The 22788-nt window shown below is 42.4% G+C and overlaps 1 protein-coding gene across 1 annotated transcript; it reads left to right on the top strand.

The window, feature by feature from the left end:
* Positions 1-320: 320 nt before the first annotated feature.
* Positions 321-17985, top strand: CHMP4C (charged multivesicular body protein 4C). Its single transcript, XM_063327121.1, has 5 exons — positions 321-749; positions 7933-8110; positions 9071-9185; positions 12595-12703; positions 14810-17985. The coding sequence occupies exons 1-5, from the start codon at positions 554-556 to the stop codon at positions 14872-14874; spliced, it is 663 nt and encodes a 220-aa protein (XP_063183191.1). The 5' UTR covers positions 321-553; the 3' UTR covers positions 14875-17985.
* Positions 17986-22788: the final 4803 nt, after the last annotated feature.

The following is a 22788-nucleotide window of genomic DNA, read 5'->3' on the forward strand; positions in this document are numbered from 1 at the left end:
TTTCATGTTTACTTTTTCAGCCCTGGCCCGCGCGCGCTCCTGTGCCCGGGCGTTAAGGGCCCTGATGAACGGCTGGCTCCGCGTCTTGTCCCTTGTCCCCGCACACCGTGGTCAGCGGGAGCCGTTCCGCCCGTGTCACCTGTTGTGTCCCGGCCAGCGCTGTGACCTCCCGCAGCGCACCTCCCTGCGGCGCGGGGCTGACAGAAAACGGGGGGAAGCGCAGACTGGCCAGCCGCCCCCGCAGCGGGCAGGCCCGCCCGGCCCCGCCTCGGCCGCCCCCCGAAGCCCGCTTCCACCTCCCGGCGCCAGCGGAGGCAGGGCGGGCGGGCACGCCTGAGGCCCGCCGAGGGCAGCGGCGGTTCGGCCTCCCCGGGGCCGCCCCTGGGCGGGCAGCCCGGTGCCAGGCCCGCCCCACCCCGCCGCCAGGTGCGGGGCCGCCGCCCGCGGGCCCAGGCAGAGCCGTCGCAGCCTGCGCCAGGTGGGGCGGCTCCTGCGGGCCGGGCCGGGCCGGGCAGACCCTTCCGTCGGCGGGTGCCGAGCCGAGGCCGCCGCCATGAGCAAGATTTCCAAGTTCTTCAAGGGGGGCGGCTCGGCCGCCTCCAAGGGCCGCGGGGGACCCTCGCCGCAGGAGGCGCTGGCCCGACTGCGGGAGACGGAGGAGATGCTGAGCAAGAAGCAGGAATACCTGGAGACGAGGATCGAGCGGGAGCTGGCGGCAGCCCGGCAGCATGGCACCAAGAACAAGCGAGGTGAGCCCTTGCCAGGCCCGGCCCCGGCGGCTTGGGGGCTTGCGAGGCTTTAAATACCGGGGTTCAAACCTCTCCTGGTGGTCTGGGCGCTAATGAGGATAGGGGGGACTTGGGGTATGCGGTGTGTTTCGGGGTTCGGCTGTGGACTCCCAGCAAGCGTCACCACGGTGTTGGCACGCTGGGACACGACGGCGGCTTTGCGTCTTTGGCATCTGTTAGCGTTTAGTGCCTCATGGTTTCATTATGATGGGCTGATAACAAGGTGCTTTATTCTTAACTGATTTAATGTCAGTGATTCCCTGCGCGATACTTTTGTTCGTGCTGTGCACTACAGTTGAAGTTGGATAAATGGTGCTGCAAAGTACTGTTCATTGTGCGTTGGGGATCGCAGCCTGTGTGTTGCTTGTTGGTTGTGCAGATAGCAGAGGAGCTGACGAACGTGAGGATCTCCTGTATATTCATGGAAGAATTCACATTATCCCAGCTGTAAGGGTTGGAGAATATACTGCTGGCAACTGAGGAGCAAAGTGATTCAGTAATTTGCCTCAAATCACATAGGAAGTATGTGCTATCACTAAAAAAACGGATCATAATTCAGAGCATTAGTGACTACGGGTCTGGGCTGCTGTTGGCAGAGTTGGCAAGGGGAGAGTACTAAGGGATAAGAAGGTCTGGATCCTGCTTATACTGATGTCATCTCTGGGAAGCAAGTGATGGTAGCTAATGTCTTGGGGATGTACAGGCCTTTGAGGAACAAGTTAATTACTTCCTTGAGTCACCTGTTTGTCTATTACAGGCTTTATTTTTCTTTAAAAACTTCAAAACAGACGCAAAACATTTCGAATTAAAGATTTGTGGCATAACAAGAAAGTAGGTCCTTCATCTGCTCTTTATATTTTTGGATAATTTAAAAAGTTAATGCCACGTAACTTAGAAATTGTGAGGAGTTGTGGTTTGAAGGTGTTTTGGTTAGCCCTTTAATCTATATTTGTAACACTTTAGCATTTAATAATCATTAGCAAAAAGCATTTATTTAGAAAGGATTTAAAGGCATTGGCTGAGATGGGACAGATTGAACTCGGAGGGAGTAAAGCTGGTGCCACTCTGCGGCATGGGAGCTGTTGGGGTTGTCCCAGTCCCAAACTTTCTGCTGCCCTGGCTTTAACTGGAGCGTCTGTCTTGTCCCCTTGTGCAGGTACTGGAACCTGTGTGCTGGCACAGTGAGCTAGTTCAGGAAGGTGACCCAGCTGAAAACTAACTTGCTGTGGGACAGAGCAACGAGACAGCTTCTGGGTCTGGTGCCCTGTGCAATTGCCCGTGCAATGGGGCTGACTCAAGAAAACAGGCCTGCTCCTGTGACTGTGGCAATTCCTGTTTAGATCCGGACCCACTGCTGTGGAACTTCATCCCAAGGCTGGACTTTAAGCTGGCATTGTTGCAGGAAGAAGCAATGCTTCCTGCCTCGCTCCTGCCCCCGTGCTTCTCCCTTCCCTCCTTTGCAGAGCTCTCTCAAGGGTGTGTTTCAGAAAGCTGGATGTAGCTGTAAGATGTCGTGGGTTTTTTTGGCTGGGTTATTTTTTTACCCAGGGTAGGTAGGTTAAATTCCACTTACCCAGTTGAGTCCACAGCTGCACAAGTGCTCGGGCACCTGTGAAGGAGAGGGTGGTGCACAGGCAGTAATGAGTACTTGCTGTTGGGAGAAGGTGGATCTGCTTCTCCCTTAATTTGGCCGGTTGATGCTGTTTCCAGGTGCTTGTCAAACGACGGCCTTGTGCATCAGGCATGCAGTGTTTGACATATGAAGCTTTTCTACCAGGTGTTTGTTTCCATGGCTGTGCTCAGTGTGCCATTCCACTGCTTTTATCAATGCGATTGTTTGTGGAGTCATGCTGCAAACTGGATTGTTGAGCAGATCGTTGTTAAAAATAACTCCTTTTTATCCTGTCATTTGCTCAGGAACCTGCAGTTAAGGACAGTAAAGAGACAGGAGTAGGGCTAGAAGTATAGAGTGGGAATTTTTCATGCCAAAAATGGCTCTAAAGGCAAAATAGGGCAGTCTAACTACAGTCAGAGGAGAAACTAACCTTGCTGTGCCGAAGTGCTTGAATTTAGCAGGCTAGTGAGTGAACCGAAATCCCCAAGAATACCCCTTCATTTCATATGTCAACTGCTTTGTGGTTTAATTGCTGTTGATTTACATATAGCAGCATATTAGCTGGTATACTGTACCATATAGTTCAGAGGAAATCTGTTCTAACCAGCAGCTATTGTAGCATTATGTAAACATACACAAAAATGAGAGAATAAAAGTTTTAATCTTCACTGCCTTGTTAAAGTAAATGTTTCAAAGGGACCTTGTAGGTAATTTTTAATGTTGCATTTTCTTAATTGCATCTGTGGAGAAGCCTGTGGAAACTAAAAAGCAAGTGTTGGAGACTGGAGCAAGATGTATCTAAGTCTAGAATAACGCACCAAATTAGCATGATCTCATTTGATTTTTAGACGTGTGAGTCTGAGTCAGTTATGCTGACGCAAGAGAGAGCAGATTCAAGCACCAGCAATTTTTCACGGGTTCAGATGATTCTTGAACGGGTTCATGTGACATTAGTAGGCTTAACTTGACTTAAAGGCCGTAACACATTAGCTGTGCAAATAGATGTGAAGCATCACTTAAATATTTTTGCCTTCTCCTTTATGAAGTGAGTATCTCTGCAGTTCCTGTACCTAATCTGAAATTAGTTATGCCTTTGGGGTGATACATTTCTAGTGTTCCCCATTAATATCTTACTGCAGCTAGACCACTTGAGGGTTTTCAAAACAGCGATGTGTGCTGGAATTCCTCCTGCAGAGTTTATGTCATTATAAGCAGTATTTCTTTTCACAGTTAGCACCACCTTTTAATTTCTCCCCATTCCAGATAACAAACTCTTTTTTTTTTTTTTTATATCTTTTGCTATCCTTTTTTGGGTCTCTCAGTTTCAGCCAGTGCACAGCTACCAACTCCTTCTGCAAATTGGCCTTTCATCCTCGATATTTTGACGGTCATACAGGAAAACTTAAAGGACAGAAATTGATACGGAATGTTTTAGAACTTTAAAAGTTTAAAAGGAAATGTGTCTTCTGAAGTGTACCTGTGCCTGTGAAAATAACATACACGTGAATGAGTGTTGTTTCAGCCTCGAATCTTTCACAGATCCTAAAAAATGGCTAAATGAAAAGAATTAAGTTAAAAGAAGCCATCCAGAATAGGATTAAATCTTAACCATAAAGAGACACATAGTGCTACTGAGGACAAAACCTACATAGAAAGTTGGAATAACACATAGGGTTTTACAAGTAGATGCTGCTAACCATGTTGTGTGGTACATTTGGGCAGGGCTTATGTAGCCATGTGGCATTCCTTTTCCATGAGTTAGTTGTTACCAGAAGGCTGTTGAAACCAAACAACGATGTAGTAGCTGTGTGTTGACATGGACAGGGCCGTCATGCGTATGGCAGGGTGTATGACAGGTTGGGACTGAGGGTTTCTGGCGGGGAGATATGAGTAAGCCCTTAGTGCGTCCTTGTTCTGTGAGTTACACCTGTTGTTCTCTGATCTTCATGATCACGTTTCAGGTGTCTTGCCATGAACTGGAATGGTTATAATGAGTCAAGTGCATTATTGTTCTTGAATTAGCACCTCAGTTGTAACTGTATGTGGCTTCTCCCAGAAGGTTTTAAGGATTATTAATGCTGATAATGAGTTTGCTTAGGGTGGTATGATTTTTATGGCCTCAGCAGCATTTCTTTTGGTTGTCCCTGGTGTAAGGGAGATTGTAATCCATCAATTCCTTGCAGGACTGAAGTAGAGGTTTGTGAACTGTATCCAAGAATGAGATCCAGTATTTTCACTGTGGTGTTATATCTTCTGAAGAAACACTCTTTTCCTTCTTCACCAGTTTCCCCCTGGAAATTTTAAGGATTACTAGACAATGCTTTTATTTCTACTTCAGAAGATGAGATCTTCAGTAATTCCTGTACTGATGGGTGTTGGTGGTGGGCTTGACAGGTAAAGGTGCTGTTATCGCTGTATTGTCTCTTTTCATTCTGATCTGTCATGAAACCGTGAGGAGCCTGCCACAACTCTTTCTGTGTCACTACTTTTGTTCTTTCCTTTAGAAATCTGGATATTCAACGTGACCAGGATTACTATTGCCCAGCTGGCTATTTCTGCTTGCTTAATAAAAAAGTATCAGCATAGCAGTGGTATTGGAAAAGGGTCCTTCTGTTAATAACAGTAGTTCTTTAATATGCTTATTTAAACTGACATAATAGCCTGCTGTTGTTCCAACCACGTATCTTGAAAATAAAATAAAAATTCAGATTAAAAGCAGTGGTTCCTAATCTATGAGCTGTATCCTGCTTGCTGGACTCAGAAGTAGAGCACAAGAAACATGCTAAAGCCCAGCCAACTGCTAACCACTTCATTATGAAATGCAGGAGTTGAGTCGGCTTCTTTGGAGCGTGACAGAGACAGTGTGTGAGATTGCTTTTTTCCGGGAGAAGTCCTCCACCTCTTCCTGGTTGAATTGGTATTAATTAGACTTGGTTCCTCAGACTCTACTCCTGCTTTGACTCTTCTCACTGGGCCGATGGCCAACGCCCTTTTTCAGTGCCATTCCTAGACCTTCAGTGAAGTAAGTTTATGTTCTTTGCTCAATTTATTTATTTTTTGATAGATGTGTTATTCTTCAGTTTGGTTATTGTAATGCAGTAGCATTTTTGTGAAGTATTTCAATCTTATAAGAGTTGCACACAAAATTTAAAATGCTTGTATGCGCAGTAGAAAAGCACTTAAAGTTCACGATAATCCGTAAAACAGAAAAACAGATTTCAAATAACAAGGAAATTCTCGTATCTTAGCTATAGGAGCTACTGTTACAAAGCACTGTGCAATGAAGGGCATTCATTTAATATAAATGAGAAAAAGCATATAGCGTAGTGTGGGAATTATGTCTTGGTTGATAAGGAAGGAGTATGAATTTATTTCCTAAGAAGTGCTTTGTTCTATAAGTCACTGGTAAAACTAAATAGAATTAATAAAGATGATATGTTGCACTACAATAATTAGGAAAAGCTCTTTATGAATAGGTGAAGTCACACAGAGTCTAGCTTCTTCTGTGGTTTCTTAATTTGGGTGCGGTTTAATTAAATCTTAATACAGGAACCTTCAGGATTTTGAAAACAACTCCTTTGTGTGTAACTGAGGAAATTCATTTTCTCTCTGAGCAGCCAATAATAGCAGTACCATTACAGAGCCTCATTTGTGAAAAAACACTGACTGGAAGTATTTCCCTGTGATAGCTACTTATTCCAGCTGAAGCCTTTCTGCATCAGCCAGTTAGTGCTCCGCAGTCCGCAGGGCTTTAAAGTCTTCTCTGGCACAGCTGGTGTTATGCTTAGTTTCAGACCATTAAATTTACCTGGAATCTCTGGTTTCCTAAACTAAGAATCCAGGATAAAATTGTGATTCAACTAGAGCTAAGGAAGGGGGTGGCTGGTGTCCTAATGCTACCAATAATAAGCATAAATAAGTAGGGAAATAATGAGTAGATAAAAAGATAAATTGGCGTTAAGTCAAACTGATGTACTTTGGAATTGCCAGTGAGAATTTTACAGTTCTTACCTTTGGCACTTGCATGACATCATCTGGGGTTCATGCATCCTTTTCAGAATATTCGGACCATGCCCCAAAACCTGGGAAAATCTTGAATTTGAATACTGGGATTAATCTGTTGTGATTGTGGTTTGCTGTCCTGAAACATTTTACTGCAGGTGCTAGAAGTCATTGTGTATCTCAGTTTGTATGAATGCTTGTCCTTGCACAGCTAATGATGAACAGCTTTGACTATATTGATTCAAGCATTTGTCAACAAAGCACTAAATTTTTTAGTGTGTTGTTACACACCATAAAGCTGTGCCCCCTCCTTGGAGGGATCCTAACTTCATGTGTACCCCAATGTCAAGGTTCAGTGTTATTGCATGTGGGCAATTATGTGAATAGGACAGCGACAGTAATCACTGCTATCGTTTTCCTCAGTTTGGGGGGCTGCAGTTGCTTGCTGACTCTGAACCTGATATAAAAATTAAATGTAAGAGACAAGGGAAAGGACATGGGTATTAATAGCACTGAAAGAGCAATGAGTTAATTCAGTCCCTTTTGGTTTTGCTTGGTTTTGGGGTTTTTTTGGTGGTCTGTGTGTTTGTTTTTTTTTTTGGTTGGTTGGTTTTTTTTGCCTGGCACGTGTAGTTTGGAAAGGACAGCGGTCAGGAAATGCTTGCGGCAAGATTGTGTGTGTTCCACACCCAGAGGCTGAGAGAAAGCCCTTTTCTCCTCCTGCTTGTCACGTGCATTTATTCTGGTAATGATTTACTCTGGGCAAAGTATGGTGCTCATAACTTAGCAAATATAAAAGATATCTATATATATTTTAAAAAAAAATTAAAATCTCAACCAATTTACAGTGATAATGGGGAGTAGCTGGATTTGGTTGTGGCTGTGTCTACAAAGTTCTGTATGTTTTCAAGTTTTAAGGTTTAAAGGTCATGCTTCTAAGTGATTGTAAGAAACAGATGCAGCTGAAAGCCAGAGAAGCGTGAGTCCTCCTCTCTTCTAACCCACCTGCTTGGTTATGCCATGTGGGCTCTCCGTTGCACCGGATAATTTCCGCTGCTGAGACAAAGTTTAGAAGGCAGCGTTGGTGGAGGTGTGGGTATCATGACAGATCTTCTTACTCTGTCTTCCTTAGTTTTTACTTATATTTTGCAAACTCTTCTTTTCTTTGTTTCTTTCCCCTGTTTCGTCCTTTCTGCTTCTCTCTGACATTTTTCTTTTTCCTCCCCGTCTTCGCTGCTTTGCCTGTGTGCACAGGATGGAGTTCAAGATCTCCCGCAGTGGAGGAAGAAGCTGCTCTTCCCTGTGGTGCTAAAAGGAGTTAATCTAAAAGAGGCTTCCCAGCATGTTCATGCAACAGCATGTTGGTGATAAACAGGCTGCTGATCTGGTGTGGGCAAAGTTTGTCTCCCTACTAGTAAGGTAGGAGGGTGAGAATTATAAATTCTGCAGGTCGGCTCGGTGCTGAACTACTTGTCCTTGCATTTTGCTATGAAAATACACAGTGCACTTTGCCTCTTCCCATTCCAGCTGCCTTACAAGCACTGAAGAGAAAAAAGAGATATGAGAAACAGTTGAGTCAAATTGATGGGACGCTTTCAACCATTGAGTTCCAGAGGGAGGCATTGGAAAACTCCCATACCAACACAGAAGTGCTCAAGAATATGGGTTATGCTGCACAAGCTATGAAAAAAGTGCATGAAAATATGTAAGTGCTCGCTAATAGCTTTCAAGTTGAGTTTACCAACCACTTTCAAACTATTTAATCGCTACAGTATATTGTATCAAGTCAGCCAGTTTTGACTTAATTTCTGGTTCAGGCATTTAATGTCAGGAATGCTATTGGTGCTCTAATGTTGTATTTGGCAGAAAGGTATCTTTTCTTAACAGCAAGTGTAGAAGGAAGTCCAACTAACTAGAGAGATCTGTGTGGTACCTGGTTTTTTTTTTTGAAGTCTGCCTTGGCAGTAGAGAGTGGCCTCTGCCCTCAGTTTTTCCAGAAGAAAACTTAGTTGAAGAAATTAAGTGGACTCGTTTCTTCAAAGTCCATAAGATGTATTTTGTGGTTCAAAGTACTAATTAGATCTGAATAAAAAAGAGTGTAATTTTTTTTGTGTGTTTGTGTAGTATTTTTATATGTCCTATATTGTTGATGAGGCATTTTCCTGCCTGAATAAACAGAGTTAAATCAGAAAGGTTGTTCTGGGAGAAGTAAACAGGAACTGAAACAATAATGAAGTTAACAATAAGGGGAAACTTTTAAATGGGTATAGTCCTGTTAAGTTCCTTTCAGTTCTGGTGAAAGCTGAACATCAAAAAGGTTCCATCTATAAAGATGCTAACCTTGGGAAGAAGATGGCATCTTCCCAGGGAATGTGGCTGTTGGCTGGCAGAGGTATGGGAAGCCCAGAGAGGGAGAGAGACACAGACTGCTGCAGTTTGATTTTTGGTATAATCCTAAAGTGGAAGAAATTGGACTGGCTAAAACACACACAGAATCTTGCCAAGAAACCTTAAGGTGTAGGTGAGGGAAATTATTCCCAGTGAGTTCTGCTGTTTATACAGCCATGGGCGTAAAAAGAAAATAGTCTGTTCAAGTTTTTCTGAGTCTCTCCCATAGGATTTGAATGATATATCTTTAAAAAATGTTTCCATGTTATCTTGCCAGGGACTTGAACAAAATTGATGATTTGATGCAAGATATCACTGAACAGCAAGATGTTGCCCAGGAAATTTCAGACGCTATTTCAAACCGAGCCGGCTTTGGTGATGAGTTTGATGAGGTTAGTACTTCAGTAAAGCCTGTGAGTTTTAGCTGTTAAATGACTCCATAGTTATTTAGTTGTGCAGTGGCTTGTTACAGTGGTTTGTTTCTCAAAAGGTGTGGATGTGGAATTCCTTGATTCTAGCTTACCCTAACTAGGACATTTTTATATATATATATATTTTTATATATATATATAAAAATAATAATATACACAATTTAATAAAGAAAATGTGTATATATATGTAAAAACAGAAATATTTTTTATTTATATATAAATTTTAAAAAGCCAATTTTAACTGCGCTCCTGTAGTTGTTATCCTCATTTGTACCATGGAAGGAGGTGGCCACTAAAACGTGTAATTTGTACTTCTCCAACTGGATGCTTGAAACATATAATTTTTTGTGCTCCAAATAGACATCTGTTTGACTAAGTGCATGTTCCTATGCCATGAACAGGCTGCTGCTGTTCACAAATCTGAATATTTGGACCAGTTTTTTAAGGTCTTTTTTGGTGCTTGGAGGTGCAGGTGCTTTCCCTGTTTTCCAGATTTTCTACAGACGTAGATACATTAGGTAATGAATTAACATTAACATTAATTCCTCTTGGAGGCAATAAGGTTTCTTCCTTGAGCATTTTTCTTCTGAAACCCCCACAAGGCACTTAAGACCTGAAAATTTGTTGCAGTAGCTTTCATCCAGTGTTCCTGGACTTGATTTTTGGATGTCTAACTAGGACATTACTTACCTTCTGATCCAACCATGTCTGAGGACTCAAGGGTCAAGCATACACAAAATTCCTGCAGTCAGTGGAATGCAGAGCTATGGATCAGGCTCAATATCACAACTGGTTTGGTTTTGTTTTTTAACTGAGTTTTAAAATGACCAAGCACTAGGGATCATTTTAAGAATGTTCTAAAGAATCAAACAATTCGGTCCTTCCCCAGCTCATTTGTTCCTACGTGCCCAAATGGATATCAGAGGAAAATACATATGCTATATCATATTTGCTTGATTTGGGGGGGAGAGGAAATTTCATTCAACAGTTACAATTTGTTGAAAATAATAATGATTCTTTGTATTTTGTTCCCATTATCTGCTTTCCTATTTTTTGACTTTGAAGGTAAATAGACTTTCAAGAAACATTTAATCAATACTGGCACAAGGAATGGGATTTGGCCTGTGTAAACTGGGCTTCAAACAGCTGAAAAACACTGCCATCCCAAACGGCTATACAGTGTTGCTTACCTCTCATCAGTGCTTAACTTTTAGGAATCTAGACTTCCTAAGCATGCTGTAGGTTGACCTGGAAGTTCATAAGAGATACTAGTCTAAGTTGATTGTTTTCTCTTTCTATTGTTTTCTGTTCTGGGAAAATGTCGCATGGAGCATCATTGTACCGTGATGCCTATGCACAGGAGCATAATAGTTTTAGCACTTGTCCAGTAACTCGTAAACCTGGTTTGCAGGCCGCTTCAGCTTAGAAGTACTAGAATCAATTACTTAGTTGCTGGGTTATGAGATGATTTGTGTTGGAGCATGATATTTAATTTAATTTTATTTTTTTGAAGGACATTTTGACCACAAAGTTGGATTTCCTCTTCACACATGTGCCATGGACATAAGGAGATAATGAAAGCATTTAATTTCTACTGATCCAGATAGACACAAAAAATAAGGGTTCTTTCTCCCTGGGTTGACACAGTGCATGTCATGAAGAATGCAAAAAAGCTCGGTCCTACTGAGTAGGATGCTCACTGGGAGGCGTGACTCTTGCCTTGAGGCCTGTTTCTGATAATCAAATGCAAAATATGCACATTCCAGTGGACAAAGCCTGGAACCTGAGAGTTCACATGGTATATTCCCTCTGCTCTCTTTTTGGCCCAGGTTCAAGAAGAGAAAGTGGATTTGTTATTGCTGTTGTAGAGCAATGCCTGAGTTGTGGGAAACAGAAGTTAAATCCATGCCTGAAGTTTAGAACTTAGAACTTGGGTCTCCCTCTTTGAGAGCAGATGTTCTAGCCATCACATCATTATGTTAAAAGTGTAGGGGTCATGATCATTGTTTCCTTCACCTCTTTTTTATTTTCTTTTTTTATTTTTTTCCTGAGCCTGTCGTGGCTGACATGCCTCTTAATTGTTTACTTGTTCAGCAGAGGTTGATAAGGACTAATTTGGTGGGGGAGAGTGTTAGATGACCATGTAGAGATCTTCAGAAATACCCGTTTCTATTGACTTTACAACAACTTGGATACTAACTTAGTAAGAAGCTTGTATTCACACCACTGTCTGAGGCACTTGAAAGTACAGATACGTTTGCGCCTCGGCTAAATGCTGAAGTTAGACATGGGGCCCCAACCTGCACATTTATTTGAGGTGTCAATTGAACATCATCAGCTGTAGACCTGATGTTGAAATTTTTAGATGATATCCTAGTATTTGCACTGTGAACTAGGTCAGACAGACAAACCGTAGCCTTTTTTGGCCTTAAAAATATAAAAACCCGAGAAAGTAAGTCTAGGAAGGCCTGTGGTGGCTATGTAATTATCATTTTAATTTTCACATTGGAGATAAGGTATAAGTGGGTAGGCAAAGCCCATTTCAATACTTTGAATACTAGTAGATCTCAGTTTGCTACAGCCACTTCTTCCCCACCCACTTTTTCCCATTGTTTCTTTTTAAACCATTTTATCAACATGGCAAAAGTCCATTTCTCTACAAAGAGAGAATAATATTTAAGCTAATATTTAGCTTCCTTTCTTTGGGAAGCTCCAGCCAAGGAATAAGTCTTTGTCTCTGTAAAAAATGTTGTAGCCTCTTTATTTTTAGTATTATACAAGTGGGTTAGATCATCTGTCCAAATCAACTTCTGCAGCTAAAAGCCCAAGAGTGTTATGTGCTTCAAAAGTGAATAACAGGACCCAGGAGAACATCTCTGATTCCAGTGCTGCTTTGAAATCATATATAATCCTGGACTTGTGCGATAGGGTTGAAGCATAATGTTTTAATGACAGGTTACCTTATAACCTGTTTTCTTTTTAAAATGCTAGAAATTGCACATTAAAATTAGAGACTGTTAAAGGGTACAGGTTCTAGACTTGGAACAAACCTGAGGAAAGCAGAGGGACCTTTTTTTTTTGCCTACTTTTCTCTTTGCCTTTTTGATGAGTTTTGACTGTTTTCTTTCTAATTTTATACCTTGTCTGTTTCTAACTTCCATTGTCCTCTCAACTTTCAATTAAGGTTTGTTGTTATTGCCCACACTTAGTAAAAATTATACTTGTGATATGCTTTTTTTTTTTAATATATTTGTTTCCAGGTCTAAACTGTTTTTTCAGTAGTGCTTTGCTTCATGGTTGTTAAATGTGCCCTTGCCCGAGATCACTGTCAGGACAATGAATTTGTAAATGGTGTTTTGCTTGAATTTAGGATGAGTTGATGGCAGAATTAGAAGAACTGGAGCAAGAAGAATTGAACAAGAAAATGAGAGATGTCAGGCTGCCCAGTGTTCCGTCCACATCGCTGCCTTCTCGCCCTGGTAAACTGCTTGCCATTTTACGCTTCTCATGATTAAGGCATGCTGTGAGTAGGAGGAAAGGAAGAGAGAGCTCCAGACATGTATTTAACTGTGTTTTAACTTTTAAAGTATTATAGGTTCCTCTTCCTATTTTAGTATCTATTTATCAGAAAAAGCAGGGTGGAATCCTGGTTTTCTGTATGAAAGCATTTGGGATCAAATTCTGTGTAGATTTGGGGAGGCAAACTCGGGGAATTTGACCTTCCACATATAAGAATGCATCTCCTACTGAAGTGTAGTGAGATCACTGAGGAATGGGAAGACCTTTTTTCTCTTTTTGGCAATTAGATCCTTAGTCTTTTTTAATTAGAGTCTGACCTAGATTCAAAATATTTGCGTCACAAAGATCCAGCTTTGTAAGGTAGTGGTTTGATATTTGCCACTGGTATTTTAATTAGAAACGAAGGAGGCAGCAGGAAGTACACGTTTAAAGAAATACTGTCATTCCTTTGCTTTCTTTCTACAGAACAGACTTATTCCTGGCATTAAGCAGTGGTCTTATTTTTCCGTAGTTCTACGCTGTTAATTTTGAGCTAAGCCAGAGACAGTCAACTTTTACCTGTACCTTTTACCATGTCCCTGTTGTCCTCTGTCAGCTGAAAGACTCGTTGTGTACTAATGCTAGCAAAAGAGTATACATATTTGGTGGCAAGAGCACGCACACTTGCTACAGGTTGTTTATGGTGCATTCTGCTGCAGAACAGGTTAGTTACACCATCTCAGCTCGGAGACTCTTATGTGTGTTTTGGCAGTTGGCACTTAAAACCCTGAGAAACAGTTTAAAATGTTCAAACTGTGATTGTGGCCTCATCTACTTAAGTTAATTGCAGAACAGCTAGTAAAAAAAATGGATTTAGGAAAACCCAGTGCAGATTGCAGTCTAGGCATTTATGGCTTGTTCGTACATCATCTTCCAGATTCAGCGGTGCCAGTTCACATTTTTATTAAACCCAGGCCATCTCCATGTGCTTCTCACTATCTTAATTTGCTACTCCATCGGTCTGTATGACTGCTTCAGGCAAAAGTAGCTGGTTACTTTAATACAGTGTAAGGCCTGCAAAACTGGCTTATCCTTCGTGAAACTCCATGCTTACTGTTACACAGAAATAGCAAAATAAGAGCAAAATGGTTCTATAATGCTTCTAATTGGAGATGCATGTTACGCCTCCTGAGTTTAGAGATGAGGAAACTGAGATGGAGCAAGGCATAGTGACCTTCCCCAGTCGCGCACTGAGCCAGTGGCACTGGCCTCTATAGTAGGGACTGGACCTCTGGTCTCCCATGTCCCCGGAGGTGGTAGCTGCAGCCCCTCTCAAGGTGGTGGCTCCCAGCAGTGTGGCTGCCACAGGTGGGAGCCAACTGGCTGTTGTAAATGTACACGAGGGTATTGCACCCAGTAACAGCATTCCACTGGGGTTTGGAGGACAAATCCTGGCACGCACAGCCTATGGGCCGGAGTTGAACCTGGACTGTAGGGCATGCAGATTGTAGGTCAGTGAAGGAAGACTATTCGGGTGAGCTTTTAGCTCAGGGAATGTGAAAAATGTGCAAGAGGAGATCTGGGTAAAAGAAGGAAAGTGTGTGTGGGACTTCGTACAGAGCTGAGAATTGCTGTTGCTGTGACCACAGCAGTTAATTGATGTCACCTGAGGAAAGATAAGTTCAGGAGTTTCTTTCTCCCTTTTAATAAATGACACCTCTCGTTAAAATGGAGTGAGTGCGTTTGGAGACTCCTGCACACGCAGAACCCTTCAGCACCATTTGGAAAGGCAGCAGGATGCACAGCCGGCCAGGGGTAGGTCACTTGTGCCTGCTCAAGTGGCAGTGAGAGAACTTGCAGCATTCTGGTGCGCGCCTGCTCCCTCTCACAGCACATTGTGGTGGGGCACAATAGTTGCATCCCTCATCAGCTTCATTACTGCATTACCTACGTTTAGCTTGCTACTCAATAAATTGATCTGAGATCTTCAGACTGAAAAGCACTGTGCAAGTCCTCCTGCTAACAAACAAAATGGTTCTGACTGTTACATTAGTTGATGGTTATTGTTAATCTCTCTTTCTCTGCAGCATCGACCAGGAAGAGAGTGGAGGATGAAGACGAAATGAAGCAGCTGGCTGCCTGGGCTTCATAAGAACATGATCTTTTTATAACACTGAACTTTAGAGCTGTAATGCTGTTTTATAACTGTACTGATTTAGTGTGGTTGCATCTCATACAGGCTATTTTTTTTATTTTTATGGCCAATCTTGGTAAGAGTACTGTTACTGCCATATTACAAAACTAGTTTAAAAACAAACAAAAAAATACAATAGTTGCCAAAACCTCCAGGCATCAAAGTTGTTTTTTCAGCGTAGGCTAGAGATTGTTGCTATTAGTATCAGTTTTTATTAGGTAATGTCTTACTATGTCTTGCTGGTTGGTAAAACCCTTGTGCCTCACTTATGCACACAGCTGGAAAAAGTTCAATAAGTTATCAAAGCTCTGTCCTAGGGGGTTATTTGGTTCAGACTATTTGAATATTAGCAAAACAGCTTTTTCCATGTCCTGATTTGCAAATTCCTTTGAGTCTAAGAGCTAACAGCCATTCATTTGGGCATGGAGATTTAGACAGTCTGTCTGGAGCAACTTCTGGTGTCCTAGATATTAAGAGGAGACTCTTCTGTAGATTTTTTGAAGTGGGATAGGTTTTTTGGTTGGCTTTAAACTTTGGCCAGAATACCCTTGCACATCTATAGGTCGACTTGAATTGTATTTTGAACTATTTCCTACTCACTTAGAGAACAGTTTTACAATGACTGGGGAAATGAAATGTCCAAGATGTTATAGATCCCTGCCAAACAAAACTGATTTCCGCTAACCCTGTCAAAAACCCAGAAGAGAGTTGACTTTCCTGTGTTCTTCTCCTCCACTGTGTCTTTCTAGGGTGAGTCTTTACTTTGTATGATAATACCCATCCTCAAAGGAACTGGTAACACAATGTTTTAATTATACCATTTCAAAATAATTTTAATTTCTGAGCATTTGGTTCTTTTCTCTTATTCGGTTTCTGAATGGAAATAATATGAGCATGTTGCATTTGAAATGCCTTGCTAAGCCTGGTTAAAAGCTGATCCTGAATTGCTTGTAAAGTCTGACATGTTATTTTCCTACTGACAGCTTTTTAGCTTAAGGAACAAATGCCACTCTGAGTGCTAAACTACTACACATATAGAGAAATCACTGTTCAAGTACAAAACAAAAATTAAATAGGCTGGTTTGTACTAAGAAATGTTATTAAATAAGATTTAAGCTCTGTGCTAGTAGCCCACTGTCAATCACAGAGAAACAGTAAAACACTGTGGAGTTCCTAGGGATGTGGGAAGCAGAGTCACATCGATAAAGGTTTCTTGTTTTCAAATTAGTTTAAATTTACTGGTGATTGAACCGCTTGGGGAATAGTGGGAGACTTCGTTTCTGAAGATCTATAGCAACAGAAGACTGATCCCTTCTCCTGTGGGCTTTAGTCTGTGATGTGCTGGGTGTTTCGCTTCAACAGGCTACAACAGGCTTCGGCTTATTGGATTTTAGATTAAGCATACGCTAATGTGTGTTTTTTGGACATGGCGTGGTGGTGTGCTCAAAACATTTCAAGATGAGTTCCATGGATGAAACCCAAAATTTACAAACCCTGTGGAGAGATTCAGTTTTTCAGGACTTTTTCATTCTCTGTTGTGGAATTGCTTTTGGTTTGCATCCATATGAAAGGAGAATCAAGCCTTGCCACTTTACTTGGGATAAATTTCCTACTGGAAAAAATTAAGTTTGTTAATTCTGTCCCAAAGTTTGGAGGTACCAGGAAAATTGTCCCTTTCTGTTGAAAGTAGAGAAAACATAGAACTATTCAATTTGCATCTTAAAAACAAACAATAAAAAAGAACTGCCTTACAATTTGAAAATACATTTTGAACTCTCAGTAGGAAAAACAAACACTAAAAATATGTTACTCAGTTTTAATGCTTGCTGAAATTCAGGATGAGATGCCAGCTGAAAGCAGGCATATTTAATAAAATAACAAATACTCTGAGTTATTTAGAATCCATTTGCTAATCCTTTTGGCTGGAATCCTGTTTTCAACATGTGCAGTCTATGCAAGTCTCTGAACTGGGTAGAAAAAGTACTGGTGTGCGCTGATTGCATCACTGTGTGAGGCTGGCCATGTGCTTGTGGACGCATCTGGTGTTTCTAAATGCAAGGCTGTGCCAACATAGTCCCGTGCTTAGCTTGGAACAGCTGCCTTCTAGCATCTGTTCTTGGTCGAATTAGTAGTTTTCCAATACTTGGCACTTATGTAGCACTTAGCAAATTTAAAAAGTGGTCTACAACCTAACCGAAATAGGTCTCTCAGCCTCCAGTTTGAAACTATAGTGATTTTCAGTCTGTTTTTGTGCAAGAACTTTCCATGTGAACACTCTGCAGGGAAGAAATCCTAGGGAAGGCCTTCTCCTTTGCAAGCTGGTGCCTGACTGCTGACCTCCAGCAATATTTTGTCCAAGTGTTGATCCTGGGAATCTTCAGGTGTCTTCAGCTTATTGATTTCAGGCCAGGTACTTTAGGAACTAAATTTCTGAAGGGTGAAGAAAAGCTGTAGTCGTTTGTGTGAGCTTCTCTAAAAGCTTGTGTGTAGTGGCTGGTGATTCTGGAGGACAGTCACGTAGCAGCTCACAGGGTAGGACATGTGTGGTTGGTGAAGCTATATGCAGAAGTACTATAGGCTAAAATACAGTATGGACCTCCAGAACTGGAATGCTTGTTGCCATAGTTGTTTGGAAGACAGTAGATGACAGGTTTTCTTCAAAAGCGAAGGTGTTCTAGGGACCTGAGGAGGTGGCTTTTTCCTGTGTAAATTCAGATGTCACTGGGACAAATGTTTCTTCCTTTTTTTGAACATATGTCTCTCTTCATGCCAAGATGGTATTTGTTTAGTATGTAAGCAGACAAGAGTGAGTAGTGTCAACGTGTTATTGTAAATGTACTCTCTAACTGGAACATATTTTACAAGAGGGCTGTGGAAGCAGATGGTGTACTACAGCTGACTTCCTTTTTTGTTTCTTATTTATTTTGAGAATGTTCTCTTCTCTTGACAGACTTGGACGTTTTCAATCTGAATAGCTTTAAAAGGGGGGAAAAGCTATTAATATAAAGTGAAAAGAATGAATATGTATGTATGTACTGTAAATAAATATTTTGTGTCATATTTGTGCTATATGATTGTATTAAATTTATTTTCCTGCCAGGCAAAACTGTAAGTACTCTCCTTACACTGTCATTAGGATACAGTGCTATTTAGAGGATATGAGGATATTTTGAAACATTTTTTGATATATTAGTCTTTCAACATCAAGAATTCTTCAATGTTACATTGGTTTAAAAAAAAAAAAAGATAAAAGCAGTGTATGCTGTGGTGTTTGGGCTGCGTTTCTTTGCACTTAACAGTTGTGTTGCAAGAGATTATTTTATTTTAATGTGTCAAAAATACCTACTTTTTGACCCCACCCCACCTCCCGAAGATTTCTTCATTGTTTCAGAAATGTGTGTATTTCACTTTCCAGGCCTCAGTTGAAAGGAAGAATGGTCAGGTCTTTTAAACATGATAAAGAAAAATTACTATAGGAAAGGATGAATTAAAACAAATAAAATAATGCATTTTTTCATGTACCTTATTAGAAACCCCTTAAAGTTAAGTGTGTGTACAGTAGCTCACACTTTATGTACATACACGTGTATATTTAAACATATATTTAAAGTGTTGGAGCAGTGATTTAAGACCATCATTCGTTACCTGGTCTGGAAAGGGTCCAGTTGCTTGGGCAGCTCGTCTTTGCCTCTTTGTAAAGCCTAAAGGCTTCATCACAAAGCATCAAGGAACTGTTTGGGTACAGACACGCCTGCTGTGTATACAGCTGTTGGGGAAGGTGGGTGGAAGTAGAGGATTGGTATCGGTTTTCCAATGAGGAAATATCACAGTTTTACATGATGTAGACCCTGCATTATTTTAATGACGTCATTTTTTTAGAAACATAAGGCAGAAGCTTTACTCTCAAAAATTACTTAACAGCAGGGACGAGCTTGACCATCTTAAGAAATGCCAGCTATCATCAGTCTAATCTTACGTAGCTGCCGTGTTTTCTCACATCTGTCCCCATTGCAGAGACACCTGCAAGACCCACCAGCAGAGCACAGGTGGGTCAGATGTGTACTGTAAGGAAAACCTGCTCCGTTCATGTGACTGATCACGCTATCACGGTTTAAGTGGTTTATTGTTTTGTTATCAACACATAATTAACTGGCCATCGCTGAACTATACACTTGGGATCAATATCTGCAGTGCAGCAGATAAAGTGAGATGTTAATATGTGCCTAGAAATGTCTTGTATCCTTGTATAACTGGGATGGCTGTGTCAGGCAGGGTCACGCCGGCCCCTCTGCTGCCCTGCTCCCCTCCTCTCCTGCGCACTGCACAGCCTCACGTTTTCACGTTTTGCTTGTATGTCTGCTTAGCTGACTCCTACCCCCACCCACCCCTCAACTAAAAGTCTCGTGGTAACTCCCCGGTTGCTGTTCAATACGGTTGATCATTGTTGTCTTTGCCAAGGTGAGCTTTGGGCAAACACCCGCTCAGGCAGTTTGGGCGCCCCAGTACCCTCCCTGTGCTGTCTCACCCTCCGCTGTTACCCGGGCTGTTTTTAAGGCAGCAGGGCTGTGTCGGTGCCCACTCGGCTGGCTTTCTCCAAGAGCAGGCAGCTGGTTCTCCCAGACTTAAACGGCAGGATGTGTCTAAATTGAGGATCCTGCAGTTCGTAAGTGAGCTAAATTTAATCAAATAGATGGGAGGCTAATTGCTCTGAGCTAGCGGTGTTATCCCGTGCCGAGTCTCGATATCTCTCGTTGGTATGACATCAGCTTTCAAAGATGTACTAGCTTAGTTTAAGGAGTGTTTTGTGGGTTCAATCAGGGTTTACATGGACCTCCTTCCACCCCAGCTTTAGCACCCTTTCCTCAAAAAAATAAAAGGTGCACTTTTATCTGAAAGTCTTTGGATATATTTAGTATGTAAATATATATTTATATTAATATGTAAATATAGATAATATGTAAATATATGACAGGCTGAGAGAGTTGGGGCTGTTCAGCCTGGAGAAGGCTCCAGGGAGACCTTATAGCAGCCTTCCAGTACCTAAAGGGGGCCTATGGGAAAGATGGGGAGGGACTCTATCAGGGAGTGTAATAATAGGACAAGGGGTAACAGTTTCAAACTGAAGGAGGGTAGATTTAGATCGGGTATTAGGAAGAAATTCTTTACTGTGAGGGTGGTGAGGCACTGGAACAGGTTGCCCAGAGAAGTTGTGGCTGCCCCATCCCTGGAAGTGCTCAAGGCCAGGCTGGATGGGGCTTTGAGCAGCCTGGTCTAGTGGGAGGTGTCCCTGCCCATGGCAGGGGGGTTGGAACTACATGATCTTTAAGGTCCCTTCCAAGCCGAACAATTCTGTGATTCAGATGTATTATATTTACTTTTGTGATTGGATTCAACTTACCTAAGTACCTATTGTATATACCCTATATGTATATAGGGTTGTTGAAGTGCCTGGTGCGCTCGCTGTTGGTGTCAAGCAGCAGCGATGAGCTCCATCAGCAGCAGGACTCTGCAGACCTGCAGGAGGAGCTCTGGATTCAGTGTACAGCAGCAAACACCGACCCGCTTGGGAGGCTGCGATTTTCACACAGGACCCAGGTTCAGTCTGTCTTATTGCTCATACTGGAAGGAAAAGGGCCTGCTTGGAAGTGCTGCTCAAAAAGTGGTGGGGAACCCTTCCCCCCAAATTCCCACTTTTTCAAAGCCTTTAAATACTAACCCACCTTCTTGCCTGCTTTTTTGGCCTTTGTGTCTTCTCTTACCTTCCCTCGCCCATGGCCACCTTGGCACCAGCCTGGTTCCCTGCTCTGGATTTGCAAACTTGTGGGACAGCAGGACCTCAGAAGCAGAGCTTCATGCAGAAGTTTACCAGTCCCCACACCATGACAAACGAGCGAAGATAAAGATTAAATCCGTTAAAAGCAGCCATTTTCGAAGAGAAGTTCAGCCCAGCCTGATGAGGGGACTTAACCTCTTTAACACTGGTTCAGCTGGATGTCATTGCAACACATTGAGGACACTGAACTGCCAAGAGGCATTTCTCGGTCAAGTCCGTGCCTCAGCCCCTGCTAGGGTTCAGAGCACTTCTGTAGTTGCGTGGTAGTGTCAGTGCTACATTGGGTTAGGTGGGAACACGTGGGAGATGCCTATAGGAATGGCAGGTGTTGGTTTTGAGGCTGTTGAGGATGTTCAAGTGTAGCATTAATCCCTTTGATTTATTGAAGACTTGGGTCTTGCAGGTAATTTTACCAAGAAGTAGGGGTCTTATTTGTCAAAGGAAATCCAGTTCTGAACTCACACATTCAGCAGGTATTGGCCCCATTTTCAGGAGTGGCTACGCAGTAGAGCTGAACTGGGTTTTGGGCCCTTTGACCACGAAGGAACAAACTCCGCAGCCCCGTTAGCTGCTGCAGTGCAGTGTCTATGTGTCAGCGGGGTCGTTTACTGAACTCTCCAGAAAAAGCTTTGCCACACTTGAAGTATCGCTATACCCTGGAGCAGCACCTCACGTGTCCCTCTTCAGGTACTGTAAGAGTGTCTGCAGTGAGGCACTGCAAAATATTCCTCCTGAAGGATGATAATAGGCTGGAAGGAGAAAACCGTAACAGGAGAATAAATCATATAGATAATGCTTTGATTCTTTCACCGTGCCTTGCAAACATGCTTTTTACGCTGCACAAACAAGAGCATGAGAGAAAAAGCCCTTCAGATCTGCACCGAGAGGCTGGTAAGAGTGTCTTGGCTAAGCTAGAAATGGTGGCAGTGGCAAATATACTGAATTTGGCGGCACGAGCAGGTAGCCCGGGGCTCCTCTGAACCCCCCCCCCCCCCGCTTGCTTTAGCCCCACAGTCAGCTTTCTTCAGCGGTATCACCAGGACGAAGAGTTAGAGTGCTCTGGGGGAAAAAGAAAAAAAAAAAGCTGCCTTTCGCTCAGGTAATTTCTGCTAAACCAAAAGCAAACACAGTGAAACCGTGTATGGACGCACAAATAAAATGGATTACGTTACTACTGACCTTCCTACGGCTGTAATGCAAGGTGTCAGAAGTTACTAGCTGAACACGGACAGCAGAGACCACCTCATGCTTTTCAGCTTAAAACCTTCCGCTCCCGATGCTTTGCAAGCTCTGTCAGCAAAATGCGTCTAATTAATTTAGTTTCCTGAGCTAGGGAAAAAATAATCCTCCTGCATGGACCAAGAAATTCTGGAAAAGGTTTGTAATAGCATTAACCCAATGACAAATCTTATCTGTGTATTGTATCAGACACTTGTGGTTGAACACAAAGGGTTTTATTTCACAAAGAAGACAATAGGAGAAAAAAAAAATGATGCAGGAAAATGGTAAGTAGTCGAGACATTAATTTACGTAGGCTGAGAATCTGTCTAGAGCGCTTACTGTGTCTGAATAAACTGAAAGCCGAGCCAACAGCTGCTTCACCGGGGCGGAACAGAGCATCCCCTTTGTGGAGAGAAGACACCTCGTGCTCTGACCTTTGGACGATCACGAGCTTGTGCAACTCACGTCATTTGAGAAGTGAAAGATGTTGCCCTTTCTGTGGTTTTCTGGCATCAGAACTGAAACGCGTACCCGGCAGAGGACACCAGCAGTTGCCTACAGCATGCTGATGGCAAAGATAGATAAAAGTAATTATTTGCACATGTTCTGTTTCTCAGGTTAACTCACAGCCAGGTTGAGCTTAATTTTTCATTGTTTGATACTCCTTCATAACACATTAGTTTGCACATTCATTTTGCAACGCTCTCAACCTAGTTTTTAATTGCCTGTTTAAGTAGAGACGACTGAGTCAGATCTGACTGGTCTGTGAGATGAAAGAGCAGTGATCTGTACAAGAAGCCGGCTTATCGGGGCTCTTC

This window comes from Chroicocephalus ridibundus, chromosome 2, assembly GCF_963924245.1.
Source record: "Chroicocephalus ridibundus chromosome 2, bChrRid1.1, whole genome shotgun sequence".
In the NCBI taxonomy this organism is placed as follows: Eukaryota; Metazoa; Chordata; class Aves; order Charadriiformes; family Laridae; genus Chroicocephalus; species Chroicocephalus ridibundus.